The sequence below is a fragment of the Neopsephotus bourkii genome, unplaced genomic scaffold (genome assembly GCF_033783945.1).
Source record: "Neopsephotus bourkii isolate Nb327-2 ecotype Australia unplaced genomic scaffold, CSIRO-AGI_Nbou_v1 NB_1655, whole genome shotgun sequence".
NCBI lineage: Eukaryota > Metazoa > Chordata > Aves > Psittaciformes > Psittacidae > Neopsephotus > Neopsephotus bourkii.
In genome coordinates, this window is record NW_026902129.1 from 7,392,190 (window position 1) to 7,419,722 (window position 27,533).

A 27,533-nucleotide genomic window follows, 5' to 3' on the forward strand; every position below is an offset into this window, starting at 1 on the left:
AGACAGCCTCGTTCTAAACAGATCAAAGCTTACTTTTAGTGAGGATTAAACTTTAAATGAGACATTCTTTACCAGCCTGTATCCAGAAACATGCTTTTACTTAAAGAGACTCTCTGTAGGAACGACTGCATTGCAAGTCACACAACTGCTACTCATACACCTCACCTTTTCTCCTCTGCAGGCAAAAAGATCACAAGTTCAGCTTAAGGAAAGACAAACACTGTTTAGGTGACAAGAGGAAAAAAAGCTTTCCACCAAATAAGCAAGTCTTTCAACCATCACTGAGGATCTTACTCCTCAAATCATCTCCAATGTCTGTACACCCTCACTTAGCTACCTACTCAAAATAAGGAAAGAAGCCCAGTGATTTCTAAACACATAATGGCGCTATGACAAACTGTTTATACAGATCTCTAAGGAAGACCTACAGATGTTTGCTCTGAATCCAAAATATGACTGTCAAATGAAACTTAACAGAGCATTAAGTACAGTTAAACCAGGCTTAAAACTCACCTTCAGATCCTGCTGCTTGAAAATGGCATCAGTAACTCAATTACACACTTTCAAGCTAATATTTAGAGGTCAGAAGCCTGGGAACGCCTTTAGGACACACAAGGACATTTCACTATTGGCTTCAGACAATCATGAAGAACTCCATAGAATCACAGAATAGTTTCAACCAGAGTCACCTTTTCACAAGGTTCATCCAGCCATGGATGGAATGGAATGGAAACACCTCTTCAGATTTAACTTTGCATTGCTTTGGTTATGCAACTTCTTTCACTGTGTAAAAGGCAGGACACAAATGTACAAGCCCAAAGGGTTATGTTCTCCCCTAAACCCCTTGTTTTAATAGGAAAATAAATTACACCAGGAGCTTACAAGGATTTATTTGGGCAGTCACAGTAGGCACCACACAGGAGAGTCCCACAAGTTCAAAATCATCAACTGGCACCAAAACAAAGCTGTGCTGTAAGAGACTGAAGGGTACGTACACCTGAAGAACCTTCTGCGGGCAGGAAACACTGCATATACAAAGCTTTCCATTCGCACCAGCGCTCGGGTGCCTGCAGCAACCACCTATGAGGGAAGCAGGCGGCAGCCGGGGCTCCCCACCACCTCCTCCGTGAGCCCAGCGGTGCCCAGGGCAGAGCACCGCGCCCAGCACACTGAGCACCCGCACGCATCAGCCTTCCAGAGGGAAGCGAGACCGACACCCGAGCTGCTGCCGTGCTATCAGATGTACAGCCAAAGCGGAGCGGAGTTGTACCCCCGGCCAAAGTCCTCCTCCTCCTCCTCCCGCTCCGGCCATACGCAGCCGCTGCCTCGGGCCAAGCCCTTCGCGCTGACCCGGCTGTCCCGGCCCGTCCCACCCCGCCCCGGGGAGGCCCCGAGGTGGGGTGGGACAGGCCGGGGCACCCGCTTAGGGAGGGCCGCGCCGGGCAACGAGCCGCCGCTGGGCTCCCGGGGACACCGGGTCCGTGAGGGGAAGGGACAGGCGACCGCTACCCCAACAGCCGGTTCCGTTCAGTGACAGACCGCCCCCCCCAGCTCCCGGCGGGTCACTCACAGCTTCAGGTTGGCGTAGGCCGCCGCTGCCGCCGCTCCCGCCGCCGCCGCCATTCGGTGCCCCTCCTACTGTCCCCGGCTCCCCGTCTCTCCCGGCCGCTCCCTCCCCTCCACACTGAGGCGTCCCCGGCCTTGAGGGACGGAGCCTCACGCAGGACAAACGGCCGCAGGAGCGCTACCGAGCACCGCCGCCGCCCGTAGGGGAAGGGGGCGGGCCTGGGCTGACTGGCTCGCACTACGATTGGCTAATCTGCCGAGTCCTGACCCCGCCCCCGGAGTGGTGACGCGACGCAGGAAGCGGTGGGGATTGGCCAGTGCGCGAATGAGGCGGTAAGCCACGCCCGAGAGGGTGGGATTTAGACGAAGAGGCCACGCTCAATTGGCTGCCCCCTGCGGGCCTGTGATGAAGTGTCTATGGGCAGCATGGTGTTTCCGAGCAGGGCCAGTGGCGCAATGGATAACGCGTCTGACTACGGATCAGAAGATTCTAGGTTCGACTCCTGGCTGGCTCGGCTGCTCTTTTTGTTGCACTCCTCCCTGCTGAACTCCATCTCTGAGGTGCTGTCTGCACCCCCTCCGCTTTTGAGCAGCCTCTCCCCTCCTGCATAGACCCAGTCTGGCCTTCCCCATGTGTCCAGCACATCTGGGGTGCTCTGGAGGCCCCTACAAAGCATCCCGGGGTTGGATGTGCGTTACAGAGGTTTGTGTCCCTGGCAGCCCTCAACACAGGCTGCTGTGGGAGGGGCTGGTGGCCATCTGGGCCCAGGGAGACACCGCAGGTCTGGGGGTCTACGTGGGGCAGGCCTCCTGGCCAGTTTCCCACTGGATCCAGCCCTCTGGGTATCATCCCAGATCATCATTCCCTTTCTGGAGACATTCCAAGCCTGCCTGGACATGTTCCTGTGTAACCCACTCTGGGTGGCCATGCCCTGGCAGGGTATTGGACTGGGTGATCTCCAGAGGTCCCTTCAACCCTTAGGATCCTCTTTGTTTCGGGAAGCTTGCCTTGTGAAGAGGGAAGCCTGAAGTATAATTACCCACACTCCTATATATTTGCTTCATTTTAGCTGATAGCTCCATGTTCTTTGGTGCTGCTCGACCATCAGCACTTAAGCATCCCATCTTCAGGCATGGGGCTGGAACTGGATGATCTTAAGGTCCTTTCCAATGCAAACCAGTGTGGGATTCTATGACTCTATGAGGTCTCACAGTCACTGGTAGCAGTGAAGCCCATGGGGCACCACATGGCCACCTACCTCCCAGAGCCACAGGAACTCTGTCCCCCAGATCCCGTATGGAACCATTCCCACCAGTGCCGCAAAGGAGCCTCCCCCCCATGCTGTGACTGGAGCTTGCTGCCACATCCCTCCCCCACTCCTCACACCCAGGTCTCCCCATTGGGATGCAGGAGCAGGATGGCCTCCAATGGGGCTGCATCAAAGACCAGTGGCCTGTGAAGGACTGGAAATGCCCACTGAGGAGGTTTCTCCTACCGATGAGGGGGGACAGGAGGAAGGCAGAGGCTGGGAAACCATCATTCCACAGCATAACTCCCTCCCTGGGGACTCTGCAATGGCAATCATCATTCTAGGTAAAACTTGACGCTGAGCATTGCTTTACCGTATTGCCTTTAATCACCAAAATCACAACAGCTCCCGCTGCCGCCCTTCACTCCTTTATAAATACATAACAGCACAGAAGAAGGCTGTGTTCAGGGGTGGCTGAGGGTAGTTACACCACCACAAATCCTCAAACACTCTTTCCCGGAGCTGAGCTTTGAAGGGAACAAATGAAATCATTAGTACCGTTGAGAATCATTAAGCCAGGCTCTGGATTTGCTTCCCACATACAGAAAGCTACAGCCTGTGGGAGCATGCCCAGGTCTGGCTGTGCTCTGCAGACCTGCTGCGTGGGGACAAGGGTTGGTGCCACCAGGGCTGGGAACTGCAGCCTGGCCATCCCTCCACCTGTGGGCATCCCTGTGGTCAGCCTTCGTGGGGCTCTATGCCGTGTATGTTCATGTGGAGATAGTTTCTTCCCATCTCTCAACTTGCATATGGCTACGTGAGCTTCTGGCTGCCCTGGAAGAAAGCAGGATGAGGGGTTTTATTGCTCTGCTTCTCCTTAGGAAAAGGGTGGGTGAGCAGGTCCAGGCCCTGTCTGTGCTCACGGCAGGATGCAGGAATGGAAAAGAAGAATGAACACACAAATGCTATGTGATGAGAAACACAAACACCCTCCCAGCTTCTCCCAGTGACACACAGGCCTCAGAGGATGAGGGAAAACGGATGTGGATCTGGTCATAGCCCTTCCCTGCCCGCAGGTACTGACTCCAGAGATGTTCCCCCAGTGGTACAGGTACAGCCTGGGTCAACTTGTCCTTATGCTCATACACAGAAAGTTGCTCAAAATGCATCTACAGGCACTTGGCATGGGCACAGAGGTGTGAAAGGCAGGGCTCTCACTTCCATGTGCACAGACACGACAGCACACATCGCGCCAAAAGTGAACACAGAGCATGCAGCCAAGGCTGGCATGGGAGAATGGTCCAGACCAGTGTATGGAAGTGTGCTTCCCCTTAAAACCCCTCTAATAAATGTCCAGGAATATGGTTAAGTCCTTCACATCCTTCTTTCTCTGTGCACCCCAGAGCTGCAGACCATACTGTTTATCAAACAGAAAAGCTGGCAGTCCATTCCAGTGATCATTTCAAGGCCACTCTTACACTGCTGCAGATTCATCCTCAGGTATGTCTCATCTGTAGTAACACCACTCTGCCCCTGATCCACACTGACCCATGCACACACATAGATCTTCATGTACATGTGCAGCCTTACTGGTTCCAGTGGGACTGGAAGTTCAATGCAGATGGAGCTCTTCTTAGCAACAGCAGCAGAGTACAGAGTCGCTGTATGTATGATGATACTCAGGTGATGTGGAGGTCAAAGCGTGTATCAGTTTCCCTTTAAGCAAGGCCCCAGGTTTGCTGTTGCTGAAATAAGAAGGCGGTCAAATTTCCAGGGAAGCGCAAAATAAGGACTGAATTCATCAGGAAGCGTGTGCCTGCAACTCCCCTCATGCTGTCAACTCAGGACAGAGGTGGAGGTCCCAGCAGCACTTACGGACAGGCCCAAACACAGAAAGTCAGGGATGTCAAATACCTGCTAACATCAGCACAAGGAGAAAGCATGGGAAGATAATCACTTCTTCCTCTGGGCAGCCAAAGATAACCCTGTCTTTCGAACAGCCAGCCAGACCCATACCCACTCTTTCCAAGTCCATTTTCCCACTTTCAAGGCCCACTGCTGATGAAATTCCACCATTTCCAGCCCAAGGAGCCGTTCACTTTGTAGTCAAAAGATCCACAAATAAAATCATTTAAACCCTGGAAGACTGGGAAAACATTTTAAAAGCCCCCAAGCAAAACCCAGAAAGAGGCACAGACCTCATCAGATGCTCCTCACAGCCCGCCTGAAACTGCTGCTCCCTGTGTTTAACACCAGTTTCCTAAATCACTTACATTTTAAATCACACACAAATGTCTATAGCTAGGCCTTTTCACCAGCTTTTATGCAAAAAACCCCACACCCTATTCAAATGAGGGTTTGTGTTAACAGCATGATCTGAATGGGAAAAAAATCTATTAAGCTCTGGTTCCTGAAAGCAAGTTCCAGGGAATTCACTTGAGTAACTATTTGCATGTGAATTGCTCATTACCAGCACAATGGGACTTTCAGGGGTCCCTTGCCCTAAAACCAGCCAGAAAAGCACTCTGGGGGAGGAGATAGGACTAACTTTTCATGGCATGCTTCAGCACCTCAATAGACAGCAGGGTTCATAGGAAACCAATGCAGAACCCAATATGTATGAGGCAGGAGATAGGCAGAATTGAACCCCTTTCCTGTGAGTCCTCTGCAGAGGGGTCAAAGCTGTGCAGCTCCAGCTCTGGAGCTACCTGCCTGCCTGAAGACGGGCTTCAAGGGCTTGCAGCTCCACTGATGCCTGGTGGAGGGGTCAGGAGGAGAAGCCTTCCCTGTGCAGGGAACACAGGGAAGTTTACCCCTTCTTTGGGCACTGGAACAGGCAGCCCAGAGAAGCTGTGGCTGCCCCATCCCTGGCAGTGTCCAAGGCCAGGTTGGATGGGCCTTGGAGCAACCTGATCTAATGTGAGGTGTCCCTGCCCGTGGCAGGGGGTTGGAACTGGATGATCTTAAGGTCCCTTCCAATACAAAATAGTCTGATTCTATGATTCCCACATCCCAGACCCACTGTCAAGCAGCTGCAGAGCCAGAGACAAGGTGGGGACAATCAACAGGGACTCAAGATACCCACAGCCTTGGAGAAATAATGAGCTTAAATGAATTCTGACAAAGATAAAAGTGGAGCAAGCCAGCACATGCAGGGCAATGCAGTAGATGCTTCAGCTTCAAACCCCCACACTCCATTTTCAGTAGCTTTACACTGTTGTTTCTAGCTCTGTAAACACAGGAAAAGAGAGCATTGGCACTTAATAATTTACACAGGACCTCAAAACTGAAAGTAGGGCAGCCCTCATTTCCCCAGCGCTGAAGGATACAGGATGGATCAAGGCCAGGTTGGCCAGGGCCTTGATGTCACCCAAGGTCTAGCATGAGGTGTCCTTGCCCATGGCAGGGGGTTGGAACTGATGATCTTAAGGTCCTTTCCAACCCAAACCATTCTGTGATTCTATGGCTGGCAGGAGTAAGGAGACACTGTGTGGGTGCAGCTTCCCAGTGATCAAAGGGGGCTCCTTCAGACAGCTCACCAAGCAGGTTGCTTGAGGCTTTTCATGAAGGAAAATGGCTCTTCTCCATCCTCCCTTCTTTCCTGCAATTTTGGGGTTGTGCAAGAGCAAGGCCACAGTTTAAACTGCAGCTAAAAAGAAAGCATCAGTCCCATTGGTGTTTTCAGATCTTTCCAAAACAAAGGCAGGAAATGCTCTAAAACCCAAGAGCTAGCAAAAGCATGAGCCACAGAACAGCTGATCTCTCACAGACAGTAACAGGCGACCAAGGCTGCTTTTCCAGCTCACTTCCAGAAGCCACTTTGATACCTTGCTGCCAAAGGAAGCTCAGGGACAGGACCCACCTGCTTGGGAATGAGTTATTTACCAGGTGTTATGTCCCACCTCAGTCCCTTCTGACAGTCCTAAGAGCACAGTCACACCTTGAAACCTCCTCCCATCCCTCACTACCCAGCATTTGGAGTCTAAATTTAAGGCCCTATTTGGGGTCAGTTTTACCCCCTCTTAAATCACACGTACCACTCTCCAAAGATAAATATGCCTCAGAGAAACAGACACTGCATTGGGAAGTTTCCCCTCTTGAGCTTTCAGTCTCTTACTGATGGGCGGCAGAGCCAAGCTACACCAAAGCTGGAGCTCCTGGTGGTTCCCATCACAGGACTGATCTCCAGATGTGTGCTGCCATCCCCAGCAGCAGTAACAGCAGGCAGAGGTGCTTACAGCTGGATGGGGCAGAAGGCTGGATAGCCTGTTGGCCCCATCAAACTCCACGCCAAAGCTTCCTGAGGCATGGGCAGTTTGGGATGTTCACATTTCAGCCAAGGCACGCCATACAGACGTGTTGGAGGGTGCTAACAGGTCACTGGTCTCCATTTACCATTTAATACTTAGCACAGCATTTTGTACCACACAAGTTGAAGGCCCGTGGTGTGTATTAGCAGAGAGAGGCAGCTTGTGGCTACCCAGCACATGAGCTGCTCCCGGTGGGCACACGAGGGAGTCAGTCTGACTACGTGGTGTGATATTCAAGCACCTACGTGTATGCTACTGATAAAGAGGTCTGGTTGAACCATGGTGGGTTCTCAGCACAGGCTCATTTTTGCAGTCCCAGTACCACTGCTCAGCTAATTCATTGTAGTTTCCTCACTAAAAAGATCTTCAGGAATGTCATCTTCTTGCCAGTCAGAACCAAATTAGCATCTTTAGCATAGACAGATGACGATTTAACTCAACACAATATGTTAGAAAAGGTAACTAAGAACCCCAAATGAACCTGAGGCTTTAAATTAAGAGCTTTTTCTCAAAGAAAAACTTTGTACCTGTACAGGAGGGGCTGCACAGCTTTGGTACCTACAGAGCATGCCCTACAGGCACACCTACCACCTAGGTAACACAAACTGGGGGAGCACTTCCTTTGAGCAGGGGTCAAAAAGAGAAACAATTTGCCTTTCTGCTTTAGAGAGCAAGGGCCAAACTCTACTCTCTCTCTCATATAAGCTGTTGTTATTCATGGGAGCACATTTGTTTATACCAACATACTCATCTGAGTACAGCTTGTGGAGCTGGGCTCTAAATCCCTATGAAACAAAGCCTTCATAAGGACCTCGAGCTCTAAATAAGCACCATTATGAAATGGCTTTGTGCTGGGTAAACACCATGGAAATGAGTGACCAGCCCGGGGGGCTGAGCTGTGGGGACCAACTGGGAAACTCAGGCAAGTGTCTGTGTAGGGAGAGCTTTTGCTCCGCAAACAGGAATGACAATGGATTTCCCCCATGTCCACACTTGCAGCATCCAGACCTTTCCTTTCCAAACACGATCCACTCTTCACTCAGACACAGTAGGCTGGCCCCTGTGTATCATGCTGACATGCAAGCCCAGAACCCCAAGTCATCGTGGTGGCTCAGCCTAGCTTGCTCCAGTCTTCTGTTCTGTTTGAAATGGGATGTTGGCCTCCAGCTGCCAGCCAGCATGCCTGGTTTGTGCTTGGAGAGTTGGTGCTTTTACAGCCAGGCTCGATACCTGGAAATTAACTGAAAGGTCTGAGTGTGCCATTTTGCACAGACCCCTTTCTGGTTTTCTCCTAAAGAATTAATAAAAAGAGAGTGCCTAAAAACTGGTATTAAAAGGTTGATGTCCTTCGGGGAATCTGATGAAATGTGCTTCTCAGGAAATCCTTAATGTAAGACCGATGCAATGAGCCCATCAGGCACGCAGACAGACAAGCCAGCCTCTGGCTTTTTAATTGTGCATGGCACCATTTTGAGCTCATAGGCACGACAGCAAATTGTGCTTTCACTGAAGAATCTTCCACAAGGAGCTAAGAGGAATCTCCAGACAGCAGAAAAAGGCACGTAGAAGTAAACCAGTTTAGGTAACACAGCACATTCTTGGTCAAGTAGACCTGGTTTGATACAGCTGGAACTCACAAGCATAAAACCCCTGGGAATCCAGCAAAAATCTCTCATATCCTTTCACAGGAACATCGCCGACTGGTGAAAAACATGCACAGGAAACCAACTGAGGGTGGGGAGAGGGAGATCATGTAACCATCTTCTGTCCTGGCTTTCTGATGTCAGCCGCCGTGCAGGCTAGTAGTGGTGCTGGTATGCAGCTGCTGGCATTGTGCCGTTCTCTATGTGTTTCAGATGACAGGAGTGACAAAGCAAGTGTTCATTTAGTGGGTAACAGCGATGCCCGTCCTCGTCGTTCAGTTCCAGTCCACAGTCCTGCAAAGAGAAGCTCAAATTATGAGAGCATGTGCTCATCTCCCAGTGTCAGCTGGGGTCTGGCTTCCAGGAAGGTGATTCTGTGAGAAGGACAGAAGACACCCACCCAACAGCTCCTTCTCAGTAAGTCCAACATGTGCCATGAGAAGGAAAGCATCTGACACAGGCATTTTGAGGGGCAGCCATGTACACCTTTGTATTAAGTAGCCTTACTGAATAAACTTTATCTTGTGGTGAGGTGCAACCCTATGTATTTTAAACATGCTCGTGTCTCCTTACACTCTGGGGTAGGATTCACCTCTTCACATTACATTAATTGCAGCAGTAGTGATGTGAGACCAGCCTGCTGAGACACAGCCTCTTTTCACTGCATTATGAGCACAGTGAAAGAAGACATCTCTTTGTTTTAATTCACAGCAGAGTATGAAGGCTCTCTGGGAAGCTCTGCACAGAGACCAAATGGTTTTTAAGAGCTGGCATCTCTTAGGACGTTTTGTGCAGCCATATCCTTTCTCCAGCCCCAATGACACATTCATTTCCCAGGAGACTAAAGGTAACTTATACCACACAGGGTCAGTCATCACTTTAGCACTTTTGAACAATCTGACTTGGAAATCAGATACACTAATGTGATCTGGAGCTCAAGGCTTCTGAAAGCCAGCACTAAACCTTATTAAGTCACTACATTTCCTTCATTAACAAATAAGCTGCCCATAACTTTATGGATAGCAAATGAAACTGCAGCTGAGACACACTGCTGCAAAAACGTCTGTCCTCAATGGGACATTTCTCAGCCACTGATACGAAGGACACATAATGCAAGGCTTGAATTGCTCATCTACAGCCATTGGAAGGCAGCAGATTTATTTCTATCTTAAAAGTAAAAGTAGTTATCACTATTAAGTGCTCACTTCCTGAGAAAGCTGCTGACCTACCTCACAGTGATAACATTCCACATGGTAATCCTTGTCCATGGACACAACCCGAATGGTCTCATCAGACCCCTGCAAGCATTCAAGCAAAAGAGTAATTACAAAGGATTGCAGCAGGATCTGACACATGCACTCTGTTGACTACTTCCTGCAACAATGGGGATGCTGAGGAAATGAATGTGGGCTGCTGGTTGGACACCCCAAATAAATCCTGCCACCTGCAGTTAATTTTACAGTAAAGCTTCATCACCGACCAACTGTAGATATCCTCTAAAATACAACACCAGAAATGTAAAATTCTCTCTGTTTAACAGTCACATCTATCTCAAATCACACATTATGGATGCCCCATCCTTGGCAGTGTTCAAGGCCAGGTTGGACGGGGATGGAGCAACCTGCTCTAGTGGAAGGTGGCCCTGCCCATGGCAGGGGATTGGAACAGGATGAGCTTTAAGGTCCCTCCTAACCCAAAATTTCCTACGAATCTATGCATATTGATTTGATAATTTCAATATATCACATTTCTCAGCATTTTCAATTAGTTTTGCCCAAGGTTCATCTCCTCCAAGTATTAAAATGAGCTAGTCCCTGAGGGGTCACACATGTCATTCATGAGTGCCACCAGTATTTATTGACGTGAAGGAAGGGTATCCTGGACATAAAACTAGCAGCAGTATAATCCTGCAGGAGATGAAAAAAGCAGCCTGGCCCAGCAAGACCAAAAGAAAGGTCACATCTCAGCAACAGCATAATAGCTCAGGTCAAAAGGTTTCACTTCAGGGGAAGCGATCATCTCTCCCAATCCACAAGTATATTTGCCTTGACACAGGGTCAAGTGTGAAAGAGAGCAAGACCTGAGACATGATGCTTCCTCCCTTGAGGGGACATGCAATAAAAGGCTCTCACCTCGGAGGGCAAAATGGGAAGTCCACATGCTGCACATTTTGGAGCTAAAACTCTGGAAAAGCAACGAGAAATTGAAGGCAAGTTATGGATCAACATAAAAAGAGAGGCCTGTGTGTGTGTTGTCAGCGATATGATGAAAAGCTGCAGCTGCAACTAACTTATCCACAGGAAAGCTTTGCATCCCAAGATCATAAATTCATGTTAGCATTCATTGTAAGCAATGCTTGGCACATGTTGCTCAATCAGGCAGAAAGAGACCTTATCTTTTACACTCAGTGCCAGAAAAAACAACAACCCCCCTGTATAATTCTTGGCTGCTACTGCGAGATTTGGAAGAGAAAATGAGGAGAAGCAGAGCAGGACCCATCCCCCGAGAAACACATCAGAACACAACATCATATGATAGATAAATAAATAACATTGCAATGCATATCATTTCAGAACAATAGTGGCACATGGAGGCAATTCTCCTCTTGGCACAACACAGAATAGTTCCAGGAGCTGCCTGGGCAAGACTTAGTACTCTGCCTGCTCAGAAAACTGGGCAAAGGAGCAAAGCAAGCCAGAAGGACACTAAAAATATATGCAGTAATAATATTGTAACTACCAGCAAAGAGCATTGCCTTTTTGTTTTACTGCCTAAATGACAAGTGATTTTCAGTGGATTTATCAGCTGTTGAATTTGGAGCTGGATTAAAGTTCTGCTTTGCGGGTTCAGTGGTGATTCTTTACATGCAAACTCAGCCCTTCAACTACTCAAAAAGTAACTTACATTGATTTCCACAGGCATTCACAGTCTTACTTTAGAGCAGACTAACTTCTGACATCACTGAACTCCTCCTGACCACTATTCCTCACTGTCTCTGCTTTGCAGAAGGGCAGGTGAAGCCCAGGGGCTAAATGGCTTCCTCAGGGTTACATAGGAGTCAATGGCAAGACAAGAAGAGAAACACCTGGAATTTCTAGGGTCTAACCCTAACTTCAAACTTGTACCTTCTAACCTGTCCCTATTTTACTAATCCACACTTCCTAGCTAGCTAAAAAGCTGAATTAGAGGTTTGTTGATAGGAGCATCTCTGCTATTTTGTCCTTACTTGTGGTAATCTCTGACACAGTAGATTTTGTTCTCAGAGTCTACAGTGAATGGCACACCATCCAGACACTCATTGCAGACCACGCATCGGAAGCAGCCTGGATGATATGATTTCCCTAGAGCCTGCAGGATCTGCAACAAACCAAGAGACAGGAAAAATGCATGTGAACAGTCCGTAAAGGTGAAAACAACAAAAACAAATGCACAGCTTTATACCAGGCTGCATGTTCATCAGCAGGGCTGTGTCTCTTTTCAGGCACCTCATCTGTAACATGAGTTAAGAAGGATGGAAAGGGCAGCTGGAATCAGTATATATCACTTGGTTCGAGTGAAATGAATTATTAGCATGGGTAAGATAACAATTTAGAGTCTCAGTCAAGGCATTTAGCATTACAAAGGATAGAAGTAATAGATTTTAAAGCAAAGAAAATAATTTCCAAAGCCAACAGGTGGAGAGTATGCAGGTTCACAAGGCAAGACATACCTGGCCAACAAAAGGAAATACATCTCTATACTCTCCATGAGAGGCTGAAACAAATACCATTGCTAGGTCTTCATGGTTCCTTAGCTATCAAAGAACTTTGCCTGGCTTTCTAATTTACACAGTCTATGGAAACTGTTAAGATCAACAGCTGCAATTCACCTGCTGGCTTTGGGGCAGCAATTACTACTTGAAATACCATGGTCTGTCAGCTGAGTGATGAGCCTTTGGAGTATAAAACAGCTTTTCCAATTATAATGCTTTCCAGTGTAAGCATGAAAGCAAAGATAATGAAGGATAAGCAATAGACATCCCTGGGAGGCATGCTGTGAACTGACCACCCAGGAATTCCTCCTTTCCTTGCCTCAGTTGTAGTTTTACACCACCAGCTACACGATCATGGATTTGTCTCCCCCTGAATCACTCAGATCAAGGCTGAATGCTGCCCAGTGCTGGCTAAAGAGCAGTGCTGAGCCATGACCCACTCTGTGTACATGTTGAATGGATGGTACCTGTTTTAGGCTAACAAGAACTGCCTGCTTCAGCAGGATGTCCATGCACCCACTGAAGAGTTTGCAAGGACTCATGCAGATCTAAACTGAGGTCTGGATCACATATTCTGGCTCAACCCTGTTTCCCAGAGTATCAGCACCCACAGAAACCAAGACAACAAGACAGTAGCTTTATCCTGAAGGCACACAGGAAGCCAGGTTGACTACAGGAAAGACAGGCTCAGCAGAGCCACACTGATGCCCCACAGCAAGGGAGCACTTTGAAGCAGGAAGCATCGACAGGATCATGCAATACACTGCCCAGGGAAGCCCAAAAGGGTATGAAAGAGCTGAAGGCTCTGCTTTTAACATGCACTGAAAACAGGCAGAGCAAAGCCTCTGCACCATACACAGCAGGGTGACAGCTTCACTTCCTTGCAAAGATCAGCAAAAGAATGAGTGGATTTTGTTTCTGCTACCAGTCTCCCACTGGGCAGGCTGCCAGATGATAACAGACACTAATGCCTATGAATATGTTTTGGTTTTGGTGCATTATTCCAAAAAGCTGTTAGATTTTTTTTTGTCTCCTAAAGCAATTATCACTTACCATGTCCATTATCAAATGACCACAAATGAAGCATCTGTCAGCTGACTGCTGGAAACCAGAATACTGCAAGGACAAAAATGAATTTCACAAGGGTAGTCGAGCATAAGCAACAGCACGTTGTGGGGTGTTATTTGCATGGCCCTTTCCTGTATTCCATACACAAACTAAACTTCCCAGTGCTTTTTTCAGTTTATGAAAAGCTCTGGATGGGTCCCCAGAAGATAACCTATGGAGACACCAGACTTCCAGTGTTCATAAGGAGTATGAGTTCCTGCAACTTCCGAGCTCTAAATTTAAGTTTAATTAAATGTATAAATAAATACCATAAATACACATGCAAACAAAGCATTTGCTAATAAGACCTACATGCTTATTTGACCACTTGAATCTACAAGTCAGGAACTTACTTGTGCTTATCACATATTCACACCACAATATCTATATATATAGGCTCATAAGCCAAATTCTTCCTCTGGTTTCACTGTTATAAGTCTACTGAAGCTTCTCCAAGGTCCATGGTATTGTCCCAGCTCCCTGTTAGGGTAACAATCAAGTCTGGCTCAGAGCAACATGTTGCTGCTGTTGCCAAGGTATAATGGCGAGGAACTGCCTGTCACATCCAAAACATGCACCTTGAACACAACACATCATCTGTCTGAGGTTTTGGTCATGTCTGAATAGTAGACATGCAAACTGGAAAAAATAAGTAGTTTGGATGCATTTAGCCAATCTTTCCATTTTCAGCCTATGTAAAATATACTGATGAGAGCAAAGAAGATTAACTCTCTTCTCTCTCACAGAAATCCCTAGACTTACCCAATAAGTAGGCAAATACGACTTTTCAAAGTCTTAATGAAAGCTTAATCTATCAGGACTCAGGGCTAGAAGGGCATATGGCTTTCTATCATCAAGTCCAGCCTTTACCCCAGCACTGCCAAGGCCACCATTAAACTATGTCAGAGACTCCCTCTGCATGAATATCAAATGCCTTGTCTACACACTTTTTGGACACTTCCAGGGACACGTGGGCAGCCACCATGGCTGGAGCTGACCCTGGGCAGATGGTGGAGCAGGACTAGGCAGGATGCTGGACTAGAGTTATGTGAAACCCAGGCAAAGCTGAGGCAGAAAGGCTGCATGTCTGCTGGGGATGCTGAGGTGTACCAGCACAAGGGTCAGCTGTGTGCTTACCAGGAAATCTTCTTCACAGAACACCTTCCCATTGACAAAATAAAAAGCTTTTCCCCTCAGCTTTCGACCTGAGAAAAAAAAGAGAGAAAAGAAAGGTCAGCAGAAAGCAGGGAGAAAATGTGAGCAAAAACTGGCTGCTGAGAAGCAAACAACCATGAAGACATTTGAGCATAGCACAGGTGGAGAAGAGCATCCAACCCCAGCACACTCTTCCCAGCCTCTATCCTAACTTCATCTCCACTTCCACTGGCTGATGAACACGGATGGCTGGATCCAGGCAGCAGTCCCACCTGTGGGCAGGAGGAGGTCGCTTTGCAAACCTGGAGCACCTCCTGGCAGATTATAACACAAAATAACCTGGCAAAAGCAGATGAGAGTACTCACGCTGGAAAACACGCCAGGAGATGAGCAAAGGGGAAAGACAAAAAGGCACGGAGCGTGTGATCCATACGTGACATTGCCCCTCAGAATGTCACACCTAGCTGTTCCTCTAGAAGGTGCCAGGTAAGATGCTGGAATACCCAACCACCCAGTCTGCACACAGCAGAGTGCAACACCAGGTGCCTCAACATGCTCCTCTGCCCCCCACCAGCTCCTTTGTCACTGCAGCTACCAACAAAAGCTGGAAACCATTTAAATGAGTGGGATTTTTTCAAACCAGAGTGTTGTAACAGAGACAGGATGACACAGCTTTTCCAAGAAAGAATTCTACATATTTGCTGCAGCTTTTGTGTTTGTGTCTCACATTCACTGTTTTCAGTTCACTAACTATGGCAACGTTTGCTCATGATGCCACCGCTTCTGAGTGCTTCCTCTTAGAGGAAAGGGGTAGGTTTTGTTTGCTCATAAAAAGCTGCTCTTACCTCTTTGCAGCCCAGCTTCCCTATTCAGCCAGGGGTTTGAATGCAGCCTAGCACTGGAGTGGCTCTCCTTGTGCTGCTTGATCAAGGAGCCCTAAACACATGCCTGCAGGCAGTGCCTGGGAACAGCAGGAGCAGGACCTGCTGCAGGCTGGTTTTGAGACCTGCCAGGCATTGCTGGAAGGAAACAGGAACTGAGACATCAAAAGCTTCCTGCTTGATGTACTACACGTGGCATGTATCATAAAGTGACCATTGACTGCTGGGTGTATAAATGCTAATGGCACACTGGATGGGTCTGGAGGGCACATCTTGGTGCCTTACGGCATGTACATACCTGGCAGCCTTTGACAAATAACCATGCTGGTTGCAAAGCTTTAAGAAAAGGAGAAAGCCAAGTGAAACCACTTCATAAACTAGTCTCTGCTGTCTCCTGTGCACACCAGAGGGCACTCCCAGGCTGTGAAACTGCTCCCACTGCTCCTCGGGAAATGGAGATGCTCCAGAGGATCTATAAAGCTTTGCCAGTGAATTCAGCCAGACCAACATTCCAGCAGCAGCTCTCAGTGCCCTGCCCAGGGCTCAGCAGCACAGCAGGTGGAGGATGTGGCAGCGTGTTTGTCAAGGAACCAGCTCCAGTTTGCACATGCAGAATGGTTTGAACATTCTGCTGGAGAAGAGAAGGCTCAGGGGGACCTGATGGCTCCCTACAAGTGCCTGACAGGAGGTTGTAGTGAGGTGGGGTCGGTCTCTGCTCCCAAGGAACAAGGGACAGGACAAGAGGAAACGGCCTCAAGCTGCACCAGGGCAGGTTTAGATGGAGCTGAGGAACAATTCCTTCCCCAGAGGGTGCTCAGGCATTGGAACAGGCTGCCCAGGGCAGGGCTGCAGTCACCGTCCCTGCAAGTGTTCACACAGCGTGGAGACGAGGCCTCAGTGCCATGGGTTAGTGGTGGCCTTGGCAACGCTGGGGAGTGGTTGGACTGGGTGAGCTTAAAGGGCTTTTCCAACCTGGCTTATTCTATGACTCCGTGCAGGAGCTTCTTGTCAGTTTATAGCCATTCCCCTTGTCATGTCCCTACATTCCCTTGTATAAAGTCCCCCTCCTGTGCACTGCCTATGCACAGGTTAGCCTGGCACACTCACCACCAGTTGCAGAGTCCCAGTTTCTGAGGAGGGGAAGGAGAGGCATGGGGATATGTGGGATTTGCAGCACCCTTGTCAATGGTAGTCATAAGCGAGTTAACAATGAGTCTAATGCAGCATGAAGTACCCCCAAAATCTCCTGCTGATTTAAATCAGGATTTGGCTCCTAAAAATGAAAACTAAAAGCCATTTGACTTTGATTTTAAATGACATGGTAGTGTGGGCTCCTTTTTAGTGCAACAGGCAGGAGATGCCCAACTGACTTTCCACCTGGCTGCAATGTCTCTCCTTACAGACCAGCCTGCAGTGGTGACTTAAAATGTACACATGGAGCTATGCAATGAGGAGATGCTTCCCTGGATGAAGGCCCTGGCTGGTGAATGAGCAGAAGGGAAGCCATTCCAGCAGGAGGGAAGAGGTTTGGATCACTGCCACCACGGTCATTCTTGCGCCGTGACAAAACCAGCATTTACCAGCCATTCTGCCCCCAGTGTATTTTTAACCCCATGACATTAGCAGGTTAAGATTGATGGCAACAGCCCTTCAGAGAAGCTGTGCTGTGTCTGGGCTACTTGTTCAGCCGAGGTATAAACCCCTTTATAAAGGGTTCATAACTTGGCTATCAGTGTAATATGGGCCCATGAAGAAGAGGTGCTGACACCAAGAGCACTTTGAGGTAAGGCGGGGATGATTTCATTAATTTTTGGGGGAAGAGGTGGTCATTTTGACTATTTTTTGCTCCTCTCCATGAATGCCTCCAAGCCCCTGGCAGAAGTGAAGAGGAAATGTGCCAAAACCACCACGAGTCATCAGGTGCCCTGCAGCCACCATGGGAGTGGTGCATGCAAACAGACTCTGCTGCTCTCAGCCTCTCCCTGCCACATCAGGATGGACTTCTGCAGTGTCCCTTTGAGGTGAGGAAGCATCTCCTCATTGTACACGTGGGAAAGCAAGATGCAGGAAGAGCTCACTTCCCTGGGCTGCACTAGGGACTGTCCCGGTGGAGCTGGGAAATGCACGTTCTGGCTGCTGCAGCCACACGAGTATAACAAACAGCACTGGGACTGCCCCACAGCGCAGAGCAGGGGTCAGCAGATCTGTCCCTGTGCTGAGCTTCCTGCCACAGCACAGTGCCTTAAGTTAAACAAGTCCCTCTCAAAGCGGTACTTGTCACTGCGTGCCTGCAGAGGCTGGCACAGGTTTAGCTTCAGCACATAGATGCTGTTGTAATTACACCGAAAGGAATGTAAATAGCCTAGAAGGAATCACATATTCATCACTGCCTACTTTAAATATGCATTACTTTAATACATGCATCCCATTGACTACAGAGTCAATCTCCTTTGGTAAACCCAGGGACATTCACGCGTGGCTTGCTGCTTTCAGGATCAATTGCTCTTAAGCTGCTGGCTCCTGACCATGTTTTGTTTTCTCTCCATCCTGAATTTAGCTAATGTCTCACCTGGAAAAATTCAGACAATTAAAATTCTTTGGCATTTCGACCCTACCATCTTTACCTGCTGTGACAATCCCTGGATCCTCTCCCATAAGCCCCAAGCTTTTATGTACTGCTCATCCCTCACATGTCTGTGATCTATTTAGCTGTGGGACATTCTGGATGACCTCGAGGTCCTTTCAGCACCAGTTTCAGGGTATTTTGAGCTTAGTCACTACTGCCTTCATGCTAGAATAAACACACTTTGCCTAGCAGCTGAAAATAGGCATACCATCAGGCTGCACTCCCGGGATGCTGGCGCTTTTGTCCATCATTCTTTCAAATGACAGCTCTCTTCTTTTGATGTTCACAAAGAGAGGGACTTGCAACAGCCCAAAGAAAATGCTGGGAGATGAATCATTTACTTGCAGGGGAGCTGGACCCAACTTTGTCTTTTGAAGTTGCTTTTCCATTATTTATTAAAAGGACAAAGGGGTCACAAACCCATGTTCAAAGACAAGAGACTGCTCTCAATGCATATAATGGTACAGGGTCACGTCTAGATCCCAGTGCTCTATGGGTATGCACAACCAGGGCCCTGCATTGCTGGGCAGGCAGTGTGGACCTCATTTATTACTCCTCTAAGTACTCTGGGGCTTCCTATGGTGTCTGCACAGCAGATGGGAGAGAATCCCTGCAGCCTGGCAGCCGCTCCTGGGTCCCTTTCCATGCTGACAGCCCTGGACCTCTGTCGCCACAAAAATCAGGCCCTCCTGGAGAGCCACAGCTGTAAGATAAATTTGGACATGTGGTTACTAATGGCAGGGTAAATATAAAAGGATTTCAGTTCCAGATTCACTGGATGTAACCTCCTGACACACTAATGGGACAGCAGGCTAGAAACTCCATCTAGCTTTTAAGAATCCCAGACTGGTTCGGGTTAGAAGGGACTTTAAAGCCCATCCAGTTCCAACCCCCTGCCACAAGTAGGAACACCTTCCACTAGAGCAGGTTGCTCCAAGCCCCATCCAACCTGTCCTTGAACTTTTGGAGTCCCCCGTGGATACTTTGCTGACAGACTGTATGGTGGCCCACCATGCATGACAGACTAGGTCAAGCATCAAACCCTGCCATCTGTCCCACTTCTGTCGGCCACCATTCAAACTGCATGCAGCACTAAGGCTGGCACAGAAGTGTCAGTGTTTCCCACCTGCCCTGGGGGCTGCATGAAAGGGTCATTCAGGTGCCTGCACATCCTCCAAATAGGTAAATTCAGCCTGTGATCAACTTGCAGACACTCCAGGTCAGACCAAATCTTGGTGAAACCATGGGCAGGCGGACAGGGTATCTCCTAGAATAAACTGTGCTAGGACACATCAGCCCCATTACCACGGAAGATGTTCAGTCTGTTTTCACATTTACAATATCAGCTGTATTGTATGTGTGAATAAAATGCCCTCTATGCTCTCACCACACATCTCAGGTAGTAAAACCAAAAACCTCTCTGCATCACTCCAGGGACAGCTGCCCTGCTCCCCAAAATGCACCAAATCAAGGTGGCCACTGGGGCTGTCCCCCCACCCCATCATGCACCAACTGGCACTGCAATATACAGAGGCTTATGGGGGAGAAGGAGAGGGAATGAAACTGCACCAAAACTATACCAGAGAGCAGTTCTTACATTTCTTTGGTGTGGCAGAGGCCTCAGTGCTTACTGAGCTACCCACAGAAAAACATCACTAAACATTGTAAGACCTGATGGCTCCCTACAAGTGCCTGACAGGAGGTTGTAGTGAGGTGGGGTCGGTCTCTGCTCCCAAGGAACAAGGGACAGGACAAGAGGAAACGGCCTCAAGCTGCACCAGGGCAGGTTTAGATGGAGCTGAGGAACAATTCCTTCCCCAGAGGGTGCTCAGGCATTGGAACAGGCTGCCCAGGGCAGGGCTGCAATCACCGTCCCTGCAAGTGTTCACACAGCGTGGAGACGAGGCCTCAGTGTCATGGGTTAGTGGTGGCCTTGGAGTGCTGGGAACGGTTGGACTGGGTGAGCTTAAAGGGCTTTTCCAACCTGGCTGATTCTATAGTAAGAAATCCCCTAAAATCTTTACAGCACAATTAATCCTATGCCTGTTCTTACCAAAATGCAGTACTTTGAAGGTGACATTATGAAATAAAAAGACTAGAAAGACTGGAAATTTATTCCATTAAAGGTTTCAACTTTTTTCCTCACATTGTCCTAATGATTTCAGACTTTCAGCCAGCAATGAAACACTTGCAATGAACTCAAACCACAAAAATGCTGGTAAAGCCCTGACTGCATCCCCTGTTGTGTGCTCTGAACACTTGCACCCTTCCAGCTGGGGTATCTGCTGAGGACAAACAGACCATGCCAAAGCCCCTCCAGCTCAGACCCCAAAGCACTGAAATCTGGCTGGGAGAGGAACGAGTACTGTCATCCTACCGTGAGAGCTGCCCTGGCATTTCTCATCTATGGCAAGCACTTCTTGTGCCAAACAGTGATTTCTCACCAGCAAGCTGAGAGACTGAAAACAAAAAATCATCAAGGACAATGCAGCAATTTAGACTGGAGCAGAAACACGCACTGATGCTTTCCCTGCCTCCCAAGCTGTAAAGTCAGGCACATCTGAATCCTTTCTGACATTACTTTAGCTAAAAATCATATATATAGTTTACTACACAGACTCTGGTATGATAACTCTATTGAGGGATGCTGAGTGCAATGCTGTGCACTCCCCAGTTTGAAGATCTGCACATTTCTCATGTGTGTTGATTGGTGTCATGGGTTTATATCCAACTACAGGCAGCAAATGCTGCCTCCACTAGAAGAGTTGGCAGCTTCTTCATCTCAAGATAAACATACACATACATGTGCCGTAGGGAAATGCACATGGCAAGGCTGGCTGTCCTGCAGCCTGGCATTAAGTCACAGAAAAAGGTGACTTTCTACTTGTAGTGCAACCAATAAAAACCATGGCTTCGTTATTCCCGGGGTTATATACCAATACAGGACATGCTTATTCAACATAATTAGCGCAAAAGACACCAAGAGCTGCACTGCTTTAAGTAGTCATGCTTTATAATGACTGCAGCCAGACTACTTAGCTCAAGCAGGGGGCTATGCTCCCACACAATACTGCTTTGATAGTTTAGCTACTTCATTTAGTAAATGACACACAACTACGTTGTGAAATAGTACATAAAATACATATATATATATATATATACACCAAGAGGGTGGCAAGGAACAGCCAACTGTCGTGTGATTTCAAGCTCTGCCATTGTCACAGCAGCCTTGTTACCCTTACACAGCCATGAGCATTCAGCTGAGCTCACAAAAACCAGAAAAGAGTAATGCAGTGATGTTGCCATGTCAAAGGTCAAATTCTGTAGCCTGGCAAGCATGCAAGCTCTCCACCTCTTTGCAAGATGGGTCCAAAATCTGCTCCTTGCTTTGGCTCTTCTGCTGTAGCTCAACATTGAACCTCCTTCAAACTACCTTGCAAGCAGTTCTTTCTTTCTGACTTCCTTCCTCGCCTACTGATTTCCTTCACAGTCATCTCAGACACTTCCCTTGCACTTTTTTAGCTTTCAGATTTCCTCTGAGGATCAAGTGGCTCAAATACAAGATCCTTATGCTTTGAATTATGCTGCTAGCAGAGCTAAAAAGGTTTTCCAGGCAACCTGCAGCAGCTGGATGCAAGCCTAGCTGAATACACTAAAACACAACAGGTTAGAGTAATACTATCTAGTTATATCTTTTGTAAGATCTCCTCACTCCCCAAGTAACAAACATCAGCATGAGGAAACACCTACATATTTTGTGTTCTGAGGAGCTATTAATAGAATCACAGCATCATTAGGGTTGGAAGGGACCCCCAACTGAAATGGTTAATGAGTAACAAACCATTTGACAACTACCACTGTCTGTCCAACAAGCTGAAAAGCAAAAGAAAACAAAGGCAAGACGGAAACAGACACCTTGAGCCTGCAGGAAACAGTTATATGAGTTTCGAGGAGTTTCTTTTTTAACCTACTTTCATGGCCCTCCTGTAAAGCAAATATAATTTATTACTAATCCTGCAGAAAGAGTTTTTTTCCTCCCTCCCTCTCCAAAAAGCTGCCTTGTTTATGTCTCTGCCCTGTAACAAACAAGAAGATAAATGAGACATTTATGCCAAAGTAATCATTCTAAATCTGTTGTTCTGACCTCTAAGCCAAATTTTCTGCATTACATGCCAGTGGCTCAGATAAAACAGTACATTTTTTCCCCTGACAACTGAACCCTGTAACCTAGCATAGCTCTGCTCAACAAACTGCTCTATCACTGAACATATGTATATTGGTGTAGGAAATCTGGCTCTATGAGGTATCATCCCTCACACACACACTCCTTAGACCCTCTCAGTTTGCTGTAACAGGGAAACCAATGCACATTTGGCCACAAATCCAACTATGAGCAACATTAGAAATCCTCACTAAAATGAAACCAGCAGGGACAGAAGATATAAATATCTGCAGGACAATATGCTTTACCTTAATAGGTAATTTTGCCTATTTTACTTACTGGGGAATATTCAATGTTCCACCAGAGCAGAAATTTTAGGACTGAAATCATGAGCAACCTCGACTTCTCAAAGACAAGTTTGTACTGGACAGTGTCCAAGCTGAACTCCACTTGACCTTAAAAGTGCTACTTACTTTTCAGCTAGAAACCAGTGTTTCCACACAGGCTGCTCAAGACAGGCTTTGCAGCTAGGCACACACCACCACCCGGACAGATGTTTGCTTTGCTGTCAGATAAAATGGTCTCATCATATTTACTGCAGCTCCAGGGATGACAGAAAGCCTGCAGAGAGGCATGCTCTCTCTCTGGGTGACAGCAGCATTTTCACTAGCCTTTTGTGCTTGGTTTTCTTCTTTCCATTTGAAACCCTTTGCCCCAGCACATCATCTCAGCACGTTTCTCAGTTACAGCCTGGGTACGAGAGAAGATGGGCTTCACTTTGCTAAACTTGGCTTATTTCCGTCTCTCTAAGTCTTCAGCTGGCACCCGCAACTTTCTGTGTTGCATTGGAAACATTCAGAAAGTGTTGCCTTTTAGAATAAGCAACAAATAGCTATTCTATCAGCTGATTGGATATAAGGAGGAAATTCTTTCCTGTTAGGGAATAGGTTGTCCAGGGAGGTTGTGAATGCTCCATCCCTGGCAGTGTTCAAGGCCAGGTTGGACGAAGCCTTGGGTGAGATGGTTTAGAGCGAGGTGTCCCTGCCCATGGCAGGGGGGTTGGAACTTGATGGTCTTAAGGTCCTATCCAACCCTAACTATTCTATGATTCTAAATAGGATCAAGCTATTTTTTAACCGAAGACCATGACAAGTAACCACTGATTACCTCTGCAACCACAAGTACCTCTCTAGCGCGGGTCTCCAAATAAAGATGGCAAAATCCATTCTAAAAGGAGGATCTGAAGTGTTTCCTTCTAAAGCACCAGTTGCACAGTAGTAATTTTAGACATTTAAGTCAGCTTGAACCTGCTGCTGGATTATTTTTAACAGGAGCTTTGTGTGCAAGGGCAGTTCAGAGGCTGCCCAGCCATGGAGGGCAAGAGGTCCCTGAAGCAAAGCCCTGGCTGCAGGCAGGAATCCTCTCTGCAGGAGAGGATTTTGAATTCATATATGAGAGGACAAAAGAGTGAGCTGCTGACTTCTGAGCCTTTAAGAAAGTGCTACACATGCAACCACCACCTTTTCAGTCTTCCTGTGTTTGATCAGATGGCAGTGAAATGCTCTACTGAAAACATAGGTGAGGCAAGGCAGCTGGTGCTGGACAGCTGGGGAATGACCAGAGTTCAAGGTTCAGCTATTATTAAAAAGCATACACATCTTTCTATATTTATTCCCACTTTACAGCTCCAAATAAAACACATGCAGTCCTGATGAGCTTACAACTCTAAATACAACACAGGAGAAAAACCCTAAGACTTAACGTGGGAAAAACAAATAGACAAGCACCACAAGGATTGTTATTACCGTTTCTGACACCACATATACAGCTAAACTTCTAAAAATATCCTACTAGCCCTAGAGTTAAACATAACACAGAAAAAACAGTTTTACAAACACAGCTATGACTTGAAATCAAGCTGCCCGTTCCTCACCCTAGCTCCATCACAGAAGTCCTCAAAAAGCCATTTAGGGCTTACACTGCAGCATGCTGGACACTGCAGCAAGTTCAAGTGTGTTCAAAGCCAGGCTGCACGGTGCTTGGAGCAACCTGGTCTAGTGGAAGGTGTCCCTGCCCATGGCAGGGGATTGGAACTGGATGAGCTTAAGGTCCTTTCCAACCCAAATCATTCTATGATACTATAAACTTCCAATGTGGGTTTGACAAGTGGCTGGGAGCTCAGTGGGGCCAGCTGAACTATTTACCCTCCTTCTCAGGGCCCATCATTGTTGCTCCCAGCCTGACACCTTGGCACAATAACCATCTCCCTCCCTGCAATCACCAGAAAGCAAGCTGGCAGAGACATGTCCTTCATCTCGGGGCATGGCTCCATTTCTCCAGAGAAAAAAGAAGCAGGATGTGTAACCTGGGTCATTCATGCACTCGGATGCTTTGGCGAGAGGTCCCTCAAAAGAGCAAAATGATTTTAGTGAGTAGAAGTAATACATCCAATGAAAACAGTCACTGGATGGACCCTGCAGCAGTCCCATGTGAAAAGGTGCCTCTACCACTCATGGAGCTCACTGCCAATGCCCTCGGCACAGCACCGATCCGGAAGCCCTTCCTGGGGTCTGCAGACTGAAATGCCAGAATGGCTGTAAGTCTGATGTGACAAATAAATGTCACATTTATGCTAGCTAAGGCATATTCACTGCCACTTTGAAAAAAACAAAACAAAATACTCTTACAAATAAGGAAATGTGGCTGACGAATGAAAACAACCGCTCCCCATACCAGAAGGCAGATGGATGGCACAATCCAAAGTACCTTTTCTACATGTCTTGCAGGAATCACAGAATCAACCAGGTTGGAAAAGCCCTTTAAGCTCACCCAGTCCAACCGTTCCCAGTACTCCAAGGCCACCACTAACCCATGGCACTGAGGCCTCGTCTCCACGCTGTGTGAACACTTGCAGGGACGGTGACTGCAGCCCTGCCCTGGGCAGCCTGTTCCAATGCCTGAGCACCCTCTGGGGAAGGAATTGTTCCTCAGCTCCATCTAAACCTGCCCTGGTGCAGCTTGAGGCCGGTTCCTCTTGTCCTGTCCCTTGTTCCTTGGGAGCAGAGACCGACCCCACCTCACTCCAACCTCCTGTCAGGCACTTGTAGGGAGCCATCAGGTCCCCCCTGAGCCTTCTCTTCTCCAGACTGAACCCCCCAGGTCCCTCAGCCGTTCCCCATCACACTTGTGCTCCAGGCCCTGCACCAGCTCCGTTGCCCTGCTCCAGCCCCTCAATGTCTCTCTTGCAGTGAGGGGCCCAGAACTGAACACAGGATTTGAGGTGCAGCCTCACCAGTGCCCAGTACAGGCTGATGATCACTGCCCTGGCCCTGCTGGCTACACTATTTCTGATACAGGCCAGGATGCTGTTGGCCTTCAAATCCATTCAAAACCAAATGACATAAATAAACCACCTCCTTTTCTTCCCCTTCCTCTGTATGCCAGAAAAATGTCAAGCCAAAGCAGCAGTGGCAGTCCAGACAGGGGATACTCACTGCATGCTCCACAGGTGAAGCAGGCATCGTGGTAGAGGTTGCCCATGGCTTGGCAAGCCTGGTTTGCTCCATAGACCCCCTTGCTGCACTTCACGCAGGTGCCTGGAAGAGAAAGAGGGAGACAGAGGTCAGAAGCAGGACCTGGTGGGGTGGCTGGATCACTGATGGATGGCCACACCTGCAATTCAGCATGGTGGCTCGGCAGCTTGGGACCAGGGGGCTCATTGAAGCCACAAGATGTAGGTGACATTGGTGTCACCACCTTGAAAGATGCTGTTAAGAGTGGTCATGACAGTCATCAAGAACAGCCCTGACTGGCCACAGCAACTTCTCCTTCCTTCTCCCATCCTTCCCTACAACCTTTATACACATTTAAAACCACTTAAGGACCCTCCCAAAAGCCTGGGTGGTAGTAAATGGTGTGCAGCGCTGTTCACAGACCAAGTGTTCCTGCTACTTATTGCATAAAATAAGCTTGTTGGTTGCAATTGGTATGAGGAAAACACACCACCTAGTCCCTTTAAATCTTCATGATTTCAGGCCCTGCTCACATCTGCTGAAGGCCCTAAGGACTTCCCAATGAAACAGAGCTGGGCTGCCTGACACTTGCCTCTCTTCCCTCTGTCAATCACATCTGAACAAAGACTGCATGTAGGCGCTACATACAGACCATGCATCCTGTCCAGACATCCCTCTTGGAGGACAAGGCAAGCAGACCAGTTTGGAGAATAGCTACTGCTGATGGCAGGAGAGGGGATGACTCTCAGGCAGCCCAGAGGGCAAAGGAGAGCCAGGGGAAGAAGACACAGTCAACTTCTGGCTATACACTGTCACAAGGGCAAGTCCAAGCTGCTCCTCACACCCAGGCTTTCCTGCCACCACCATCACCTACAGACGAGGGTCAGCTTTGGAGCTCCAGAGGAGGGAGAAGATGACCACACTCAGCTGTTCAGCTCAGTGTCTTGCCAGCACAGCCAAGCACATTTCCACCAGCACCCACCCTGGTGTGGGGCTCCAACCTAAGTGGCAACAGGGCAGATGCACAGTGGTGGTGGGGGTGAGGATGCGCAGGGAGAAGACGTCAGCACTGCAGGTTCACAAAGGGTGTTGTGTGTTCACCTGGGGCTTCTCAAATCTCACCACATTTCCACATAACACTCTTTTGATAACAGTAAGAAGTGACAGCTGAGTTTCATGCCCTTGAAACACTCTTTTGATAACAGTAAGAAGTGACAGCTGAGTTTCATGCCCTTGACAGAATCCACTAGCAGGACCTGCTCCCTCCACCTTACAGGGAGAAATGCAGCAAAGCTGCCCAAAACCACTATTAGTGGCCAGGAAGGGAAAGTCCTTGTCCAAGGAGAATGACACATCAAGGCAGTTTACTAACTCCAGGCATTACGCTATGATTGCGACAGACCAGTTTTAAAGCAGCATCACCCTTTAGCTACTTCTAAATGAGCAACTTCAATCTGTGTTTAAGCAAATAACCCTGGATCTACCCAAATGGGGTAGGACAAACAGAAGATGTGCTTCTGCCTTTGGTCTATGACAACCCTGTGGATGTGACTTCACCTCCTGGTCCCTC

The 27,533-nt window shown here is 48.1% G+C and overlaps 2 protein-coding genes and 1 non-coding gene across 4 annotated transcripts in view; 1 reads left to right on the forward strand and 2 right to left on the reverse strand.

Moving 5' to 3' along the window:
- The window catches only part of SACM1L (SAC1 like phosphatidylinositide phosphatase), a 144,023-nt gene that overhangs the window by 30,432 nt on the left and 86,058 nt on the right, over positions 1 to 27,533 (reverse strand). For both annotated transcript variants that reach the window (XM_061374971.1, XM_061374970.1), the window contains exon 2: positions 1,571 to 1,635. In XM_061374971.1, the coding sequence (XP_061230955.1) occupies positions 1,571 to 1,623 (53 nt within the window). In that variant the 5' untranslated portion in view covers positions 1,624 to 1,635. The remainder of the gene's footprint in view (positions 1 to 1,570; positions 1,636 to 27,533) is intronic.
- On the forward strand, positions 2,009 to 2,081 carry TRNAR-ACG (transfer RNA arginine (anticodon ACG)). Its single transcript has one exon. It is a non-coding gene; the product is annotated as a tRNA-Arg (tRNA).
- LIMD1 (LIM domain containing 1) overlaps positions 5,561 to 27,533 on the reverse strand; it is a 31,645-nt gene continuing 9,672 nt past the window's right edge. The window contains exons 2-8 of the mRNA XM_061374974.1: positions 25,946 to 26,047; positions 14,765 to 14,832; positions 13,574 to 13,636; positions 11,996 to 12,126; positions 10,902 to 10,953; positions 9,999 to 10,067; positions 5,561 to 9,063 (exon numbers count right to left, since the gene is read on the reverse strand). Coding sequence (XP_061230958.1) covers positions 8,926 to 9,063; positions 9,999 to 10,067; positions 10,902 to 10,953; positions 11,996 to 12,126; positions 13,574 to 13,636; positions 14,765 to 14,832; positions 25,946 to 26,047 — 623 coding nt within the window. The 3' untranslated portion in view covers positions 5,561 to 8,925. The remainder of the gene's footprint in view (positions 9,064 to 9,998; positions 10,068 to 10,901; positions 10,954 to 11,995; positions 12,127 to 13,573; positions 13,637 to 14,764; positions 14,833 to 25,945; positions 26,048 to 27,533) is intronic.